Source organism: Ruditapes philippinarum, unplaced genomic scaffold (genome assembly GCF_026571515.1).
Source record: "Ruditapes philippinarum isolate M1 unplaced genomic scaffold, ASM2657151v2 ctg1437_1_1_1_1, whole genome shotgun sequence".
NCBI lineage: Eukaryota > Metazoa > Mollusca > Bivalvia > Venerida > Veneridae > Ruditapes > Ruditapes philippinarum.
Genome location: NW_026864682.1, coordinates 74,369 through 83,322, shown reverse-complemented (window position 1 = coordinate 83,322; position 8,954 = coordinate 74,369). Strand labels below are relative to the sequence as shown.

Below are 8,954 nucleotides of genomic sequence, written 5' to 3'. Positions count from 1 at the left end.
GTTAGCATGGTATTTGCACAAGTTATCATGATACTATGACAAGTTAACAGTACGTTTTGACATGTCAGTATGATACAAGATAACATGTCATTTGCACAAGTCATCACGATTCTTTGACAAGTTCACATGTTGTCTTCACAAGTCATCATGGTTATTTGACATGTTAACATGCTGTTTGCACAAGTCATCATGATACTTTGACAAGTTAACATGCTGTTTTCACATGTCATCACGATAATTCGACAAGTTAACATGTCGTTTTCACAAGTCATCATTAAACTTTGACAAGTTAACATGGCGTTTGCACAAGTCATCATGACACTTTAACAAGTTAACATGCTGTTTGCACATGTCATCACAATAATTCGACAAGTTAACATGTCGTTTGCACAAGTCATCCTTACATTTTGACAAGGTACCATGTCATTTGCACAAGTCATCATTATACTTTGACAAGTTAACATGTTGTTTGCACAAGTCATCACGATACTTTGACAAGTTAGCATGTTGTCTGCACATGTCATCATAATAATTTGACAAGTTAACATGCTGTTTGTACAAGTCAGCATGTTCCTTTGACAAGACATGATGTAAATTGCACATGTTAACATGCTCAAACGACAAAATAATATCATCGTTTCACAAGATAGCAAAAACATTAATAACATAAGACAGTCACGGCGTTCCATACATGTCCGTGTAGTTTCATTGAACGTGTAATAAAGCTGGATAGTAACGCGTTGATTTATAATGTTAACTCACATTCTTATCGGATAAATTTAATCTATGTTCGGTAAAAAGAAAGTCTAAATATTGTGTATGTACATATTTACATTAAAAAAACTCCATTAAAGGAGGTCCAAAATCCTAAAATTACAATGTTTCAATTTCGTACAAAGATCAACTGTGACACTTAAACAGAAAAATATGCAAAAGATAATTAATAAACATACATAAAACTAATTGAAAATCGTATATTTGTGCTATTTTAGCCTGACCGAAGTTTTGGTTCGTTTTTCACAATTTGAATGATTAGTTTGGAAAATTAAACGTAGTGAGTAGAAACTTATTGGGTAAGACCTACATCAAGCTTTAAAAAATATTTTAGTCCAATCATGTAAAAAAGGCCCAGTGAAGTCTGGTTAATGTTTTCTAACATTTCGTTTAAAATAGCAATGAATACAGACCTGCTGAATATTCTTACTGTTCTGATGACGCATATAATTTTTTTGAAATGCCCCTTTGTTGATCAACTGATAGTCATACTAAAATCGATTAAATATAATAATACCCAAAAGGAATTTTAATGCAACAGCTAAAACGTTTAATAAATTGTTTTACAACAAAATACATTATTTTTTCAAAATATTAGAGCATTTGATGACAGGGGCCACAGTGGTGACAAAATAAATCACTTTTAAGTGTTATTTCTTAAATAAGTGTGGAATATTTCTTTTTTTTTCTTTTTAAATACATGTGTAATTTTATATTAATTTCATTGTGATGCTTTAAAGTAAGTCCTCTTAGGTCCTAAAGCTTTACGACATGTATTTTTAGTTCAGCTAGGGCACATAAATGTATACAAGGAGAGTAATTAATTTTACTCAGAAATGAATTGACAATCATATTTTTTGTGCTACTCGTAGCCCGATTTGAGAGCGAAAGGAGCGTTAATATCAATCTTCTTTTATTACCTGCATTCTTAATAAATCTCCAATATTTATTTGATGGAAACAATGAGAAATCATACTATTAAATTTATGTGCATACGAACCATTTTAATTTCAGTTACAAGTAACTAAGAGTCAATCATTACTTTCTTTATCTCGCTGACAGTATATTCTACTTAACGCTGTAACAAAATAATTACAAGCACATACATGTCTACTTCACAATTGTTGTGCAAAATCTAAAGGAAATTGATAGTATCATATACCTTTTATGCTTTATTGAAGATTTTTTTTTCAAACTCTTATTAACAATTATATTTAAACAACACATTTTATACTTAACAGTTTTAGTACTATTCTGCTATGATGCAAAATATACATACACAATATGTTATTGTAAATTTACTATAATGCCGGATGGAAGTTAAATGTTAACACAATTTTATTTAGGAAAGGTAACAAAAAATGTAATGTTTTGTTGCATCTTATTATCTTAAGGCCTACGATAGAAAGAGATTCTTTAGATAGACAGTGCATATGGTAATATAAAAATTTTTGCATAACGCGATTTGCAAAAAAACTTTATATTTACATAGAAATAAATTGTCTATGAAATCTAAAAATGTAATATACCTAGATCCCATAAATGAGCTACAATAACGCCGTCGTTACTGGCTTGAACATTTTTTCCTCCTCCCATTCCATTTGCTATACAAATCAAAGCACCATTAGATGTCCCGCTTCCTGGACCAGGCTGCCAACAGTATATATCATAGTTATCATATGCGTAAACAAGTCCACCATAGCTACAACCAGCGGCCGTTTTAACCTCGTCGTAAGCCGAATTTCCATTACCAACAAACCGGAAACCTGAATTTACTCCAGATGTTGCTTGAACCTAAAAATAATGAGTTACAAACCCTAAAATATTCATTTGACTATATAAATAATTCGTTTACAGTCTTTATGTTCTGGTTGAGTAAGATTTGTATGATATGTTTCGTTATAAAGACTTTGTTTCTAAGATTCAGCATATTTGTATTAGTCATTATATTTTATTTAGGGAAACAAAATGTTACATGAAATAAACATTCTTCCTATTTTACATAGATTATCTTCTGATCAACAATTAAAAAAAAAAGTTATTTTCATAGCCACAATGTTTTTTATTACCCAAGCTTTAACAAAACTTCTATTGATATCGATTTTTCTTATTCTTAGATTTAGACCAAGAGGAAACGTAGTTTGATATGTAGACGACGTAGTTAACGATGAATTCCTCCATGCATACAATTCCAAAGTTCCATTCTTAACAGCATCAAAATTCCAACCATCTATGCCAGCGAATACATCTGCAAAAAAATGCATTATTAATAGAGAGTTAATTTACCTTCTTCCGTGCATTAGTATATGATCTGCAGAAGCACGAAATAGGGTGATCAACACTATTCTGACATAAAGCATACATTCCAGATCCGATGTTTCCGTGTTTCATTTATTAATAAAGACACAATTGCTTGTGCCATTATCTCCAAGTTCTATCTATACATTGTATTAATTAATCAATTAATATCTTAATTGAAATTCATAACTATTTTATCATTTAAATAGTTACTGCAAACTCCATCCAGAATCACATTCTTAATTAAACTTAATTGACCTCAATTTGATAATCATTCAATACTAGATCATAGTAGGTGATAATGAATGATTTTAACTTGTTTATTCTGGTCAGTTTTAATTGATAACACTGATATCAGGATTTTGCTTAATTTAGAATGAAATTGTAGTGCTGCAGTCTGGACATTTTTAAAAGGTATCATTTAGAAATTCAGGAACCAAAGCACAGGTTAAAACAGTTTATTGAAATGTACACGTTAATTTCCAGAAATTGACTATTTTTGACACAGTGCATGTATAGGTTAAAGTAAAAGTACTCGTTAAAAGATCTACATACATAACTGTGTCCATTAAAATTTTGTCAAAATGTTGGCATTGTGTTCATCAAAAGAAATATAGATATATAAAAAAATATGTGGATACATTTTTAAACCTAAAAATCGTTTAATTATGATTTAGGACTTTTGCTGCTGAGAATAATATTTGTTTCGTTTGCGCAGATTTTTTCTTTCTAAACTTTGAATCAACCTTATCATCAATTTAAATATATATTGTTATTATTTTTACCGTCAATATTAGCAATATTTGTTTCATTATTATCAAATTTATTATTATCAGTGTTATTGTTCTCTTTGCCCTATGTCATTATTAGTACCATCATTAACATTATCATCATCATCATCATCATCATCATCATCATTATTATTATTATTACTATTATAAATTTTATTTCCATTATTAAACCTAACTTAAAGTAACTTACAATCAGCTTCAGACGTCGGTGCCCAAACTCTAATAGTTTCATTGCTAAATCCGTACACAACAAAAGCGTTCTGAGTTGAGTTGCTGTCATACATTCCCAATGAAGAACCTATCAGTATAATTAAACATACATTTAATTTAAACGCGAATGGTATCTTATCAATGATTGGTTTATAGAACTGATACAAGATTTAAAATCAGAAACCACATAACTTTAATTCGACGAAGGTCGCATCTAAGACTGACAACAAATATCAGTATTTGCAAAGATGATTTTTAAGTTGTTTGTACAGATACAGTTTTCACGTTCACTTATGAATTGCATAATGTTCACATGTATTGATTCTTTAATATATATCTTCTTTTGGGGGCTGAATTTTTTAAAGACCTAATCAATCGGATGTGTGTATTTTTAGGTAGAAGTCATTATTCTGAACACACGACAGATATATTGGCATCCATATTAACCTCAAAAAACGTTAATATTTAATTATTTTCAAGAACAACCTTTTTTTATATAAATAACCACAAAAAATTGTTTGAAATGTATATTTAAATTTATCCATACAGCGTTCTTTATAGAAAGATAACTGTAGAATGCTGTGTCATTAGGTTCTTTTAACGCAAACGCTACGTGAAGTCAGAATTAGTTTCAATATATTTATTCAGACTATTCATCACTTACCGAAACATACTCATATGTTGTAACACTATCTAAACTAATAATTTAAAAGACAGAAAATGTGTCTTAATTCGGTATATTTGCAAAATTGATAAATGGCACTACCAAGAGAATTCCTTGTCGGATTGTTTCAAATAATTTAGACCATCTTGTGAAAAAACGTTTTGAAAAATCTCATTGTTAGTGTTTTTATGAGAACAGTGTGTATATCATGTCATACAAGGGACTTTTTATAACATCATATCAAGTTTTAAAAAGGCATACTTACCAACAGAATCAGAATAGTAATCAGGATATGTTTCCGTAGACGATGGAAACTTAGTTCTTGATATCACCAATGAAGGATAATCACCTAGGCCATGGGATTCCTCAAAATAGTTGTCCTGAGCTTTAACAAAAATATTAATTTTGAAATAACATTGTTTATAAATATATACAGTTACTAAATAACGTTAAAGGTATCTGATGAGCTATCTTTGATGAAATTCAGAATACATTTTTTTAAATGACAAAATGATTTAAAAGGTAGAACATTCAATCAACGGCGGAATAAACCCATTTTGACCAATACAAACCACAAGACGAACATGTCATGTCAAATGTCAAACTGTATGAAAACATCTTTCTTATTTTGTAAATGGTGCTTAAAGCATTAAAGGTCAAATTCCAAGTTCCCTGCACAAATCTCGCTGACATATTTAATTAATTTTACAACAAGACAGATCTTTGTGCTTTCGAACGGGCAGAAATGGTTTCATTTTAATGCTTAAATATTTTAACTTTAGCAAAAATATTCTATGTACAGCAAACATTTGACAGAAAATGTCAATTGTGATAGAATTTCATCTCGTCTGCTTTTTGATATTCATTTATGGCCCATTATACCCCAAAATGCTTTTGATTTATTTTTTCAAAGCCCTAATATATGGTTTACCTCTATAGTTTTCAAACTTACTCATCGCCCAATGACCTGAATAATTTTTCTTCCGTTGAATGCTGGCAATTAGAACAGTTATAGCGGAATAGTACCTTGTATAGAAGTCAAATACTATTTTGCTAACCTTTTGCTACTTTTATGGCAAACAAATTCAAATAAAGAACAACATTCTTAAGGTTTCAAGCATCTTACATGCTCCAAAACCATTAAATAAAAATAATAAATCTCTAGATTGCCGTAACTTAAAAAAATAAAAATTTACTCATATAATGGGCCTTTAATAAATTGCTCTTAAATTTGGTACAAAATTAAATTTAATAAGCTTTATAAGACCGATTGGCTCCCTGCCAGTGTGTTATTAGGGGATGCGTTCAATGAATGCCACCCTTCCTTGTTGATACTTTTTTTTCATATTTTTAAACAGTTAAGACTTTAACTTGTATCAGTATTGCCTTTAACCATATGCAATACGCGCATCGGCGAAATACGTATTACTCCAGTTGTTGTAGTAATCTTTTTGTTTCAAAATTGTTGTCAATTTAAGAATCTATGAAATCAGATGAAAAATTATTACTCTGTCTTTTGTTTAATTTGCAATAAACTACAAAGAAAAGATACTGACTAGTTCAAAATCAAAGAATCAAAGATAATACTTTCAACATCCTTAAAGTACTCCTCTAAATCTACATTTGTTGTTGCTTTTGACAACTATTATACTTACAATGTGTTTTAAATTACCAAAAAAAAAAAACATATTGGTATTGTAAACGATAGTGTCATTTATATTTACAACCTGCAGATATGAATTGTCCTGTCTTTACGAAATCTGCGGGAGGCAGGGACGATTTTTTCCAAGCTCGAGCTCTGACATGAGCGAAATAAGAGTCTAGATCATATGGTCCATTCCAGTATGGTAATTGTCCTGGATTAAATATAATGTTTTCATATGTTTTCATATGTGCAAAATGTTTTCAATTATATCATCTTTCAAACCAAACCATAGAACGGCTGATTACGGGAAGAGGAGCTTGCAATATTTTAACAGGATTTGAAATAGGGTAAATGACGTCACATTTAAATATATACATGGATTTTCAATATCGTTCTACGTGTTCGGAAAAGCAGTTCGTAAATTGTCAAATAGCATATTCACACATAATAAACAAATATCAACTACTGTAACAGTTTGTCGTCCGATGAGCGTAATGAAAGCTTTTGACCATTTATCATGCGAAACCCAGCCAAAGGAGATAAATATTCTTTCCTGCAACACTTGTTTCCAACCCTTTCCAATTCAACTTTCAAGATGGTCACATCTTTTTACATACTGAGTTTTATTAGTCCATATAGATATATTTTACTGGAAGGTAAATACTTACCCATATGCAAATCCTATAAAAAAAAATAACGCAAAGCTATTCTATCCATAAGCAGCTTTTCTTAATGCAACCGTTTAATGAGTGCGTCAATTGTTCAAAGAATTTAAAATTCATAGTCTGTCATAAAGTATTAACAAGTGTTATTATTTCTAGAAAAAAGACTTTCATAGATCTTAAAACTTACATATTTCTAATTGGTTGTTTGTTTAGTATTCATATGTATGAAAGACGTATCCGTTAGGCAAAAATACAATCTTCTTACAAGCTTCAGAATACTTAGAGAATACTTAGAGATATTTCTTTTAACCAACAAACTTTATCAATCATGCTCTATAGGCACAATAATAGATAAAAATATACCTGTCAAAATGACATCTGTATATTTTGCAAATCAAAAACATAATATATGAATTAAATTTGATATTTAACCTGTGTATACACAACGGCCAATATGTCCATCCGATTGTATCGGAGAACTGATTTCAATGTATACATCGTTGTAAATGTAAATTATTCCACCGTATCCTTCTGGTTGATCATCATCTCTAGCACGGCAACCTATAAAACATATAACACAGATCATAACCGAAAACGAAAACGGTTAAATAATTTGTCTGAAGGCTCGGCCAAGCTACATTCTGGAAGAAAAAAGAACAAAAACTAAATATATTTCAATGTCACATGTGCTTAAGTAAATGTTTATGAAATTGTAATTATTCTTGACGGCAATTGTCTTGAAATAAATAATTCGCATCAGAAACATAAATTTAAGTAATGCATTAACACTAATCATGAAGGAAGATATATAATTTTAAGGCTTTTTGTACAGAAAGCTTTTTCTTTGGTAATGGATTTCACTGAGGACATTTCAATACAGTATATCTTTATTACCTACCTGACCCTGGAAAAACAACGTCATGTTCATCACGAACTTGCACGTCAACAAGCAAAGGTGTTTCTCCAAGGCCATGCTCAATGGATACTAATGTCGTCTTAGTGCCAGCTTGGGCTTTCATATAATACCAGGAGCTTACAAAGTCAGGTTCCACCATTAGCTTCGTATCCCCGCGAAATGGTAGCACTTAAGGGTAATAATAGATATTTATTTCCAAATAGCATTCAAATGGAAATTATTGATGAAATCAGTAATTTTCATATATATGATAAGAAAGCGTTCTTAAAAATCACTAGAACACAAATATCAGGTTAACATTGACACTAGAATAACAAAAGAATTGTGTAACTCGGATATACAATCATAATTCATTTCCGATAAACGACTGCAAAAGACGACTTTTTGCGTACTCTCAGCTGAATTAAATTCATTTTACTTCTTTAAAACTGGAGTTTTAGTGCAATACATTTCTTTTGAAAATATTATTTATTTATTGTTTAGTTATTTTTATAATGAGAAATAAGTCATACCAATATATACTGCAATGACCGTAGAAAGAAAAACTTTATATCCTTCCATCTCAAATCCAAACAACAAGCTAATAAATATTGAACGCTACAAAATAAAAAGGCCCAAGTGCTTTAGATAAAAAATATTCTCAAATTCATCGACCAGATCAATGCAAAAAAAATTTTTTAGATAACACATTGAAAAATGCTATGTCTTCAGTGAAGAACGTATCTTCCTGGTTTACTTCTGTCGGTAAAGGGATTCGATTATCTATATATCTTGAACCTTTATGTCAGAGAGAGAATTTAGATATGAAGCAATTTTGATAAGTTTTAACTCTTCATACCACTACATTATCTTACATTAATATTGACACAGGGTTTCTATCTCCAAACTGTTTTAATGTAAATGTTTGTTTTCTACTATAAACTTTGAGATGCATGTACATATTCTGTGTACACATTTAGAAGATTATGTTGTCTTTGTTATACGTTACTGC

The 8,954-nt window shown here is 30.2% G+C and overlaps 1 protein-coding gene across 1 annotated transcript; it reads right to left on the bottom strand.

Moving 5' to 3' along the window:
• Nucleotides 1-1,805: 1,805 nt before the first annotated feature.
• LOC132726496 (uncharacterized) lies at nt 1,806-8,543 on the bottom strand. The gene is made up of 9 exons (XM_060711819.1): nt 8,476-8,543; nt 7,946-8,131; nt 7,480-7,608; nt 6,465-6,593; nt 5,003-5,122; nt 4,054-4,161; nt 2,844-3,022; nt 2,304-2,568; nt 1,806-1,852 (listed from the first exon to the last, which is right to left on the bottom strand). The coding sequence occupies exons 1-9, from the start codon at nt 8,522-8,524 to the stop codon at nt 1,806-1,808; spliced, it is 1,212 nt and encodes a 403-aa protein (XP_060567802.1). The 5' UTR covers nt 8,525-8,543.
• Between the last annotated feature and the right edge of the window lie 411 nt (nt 8,544-8,954).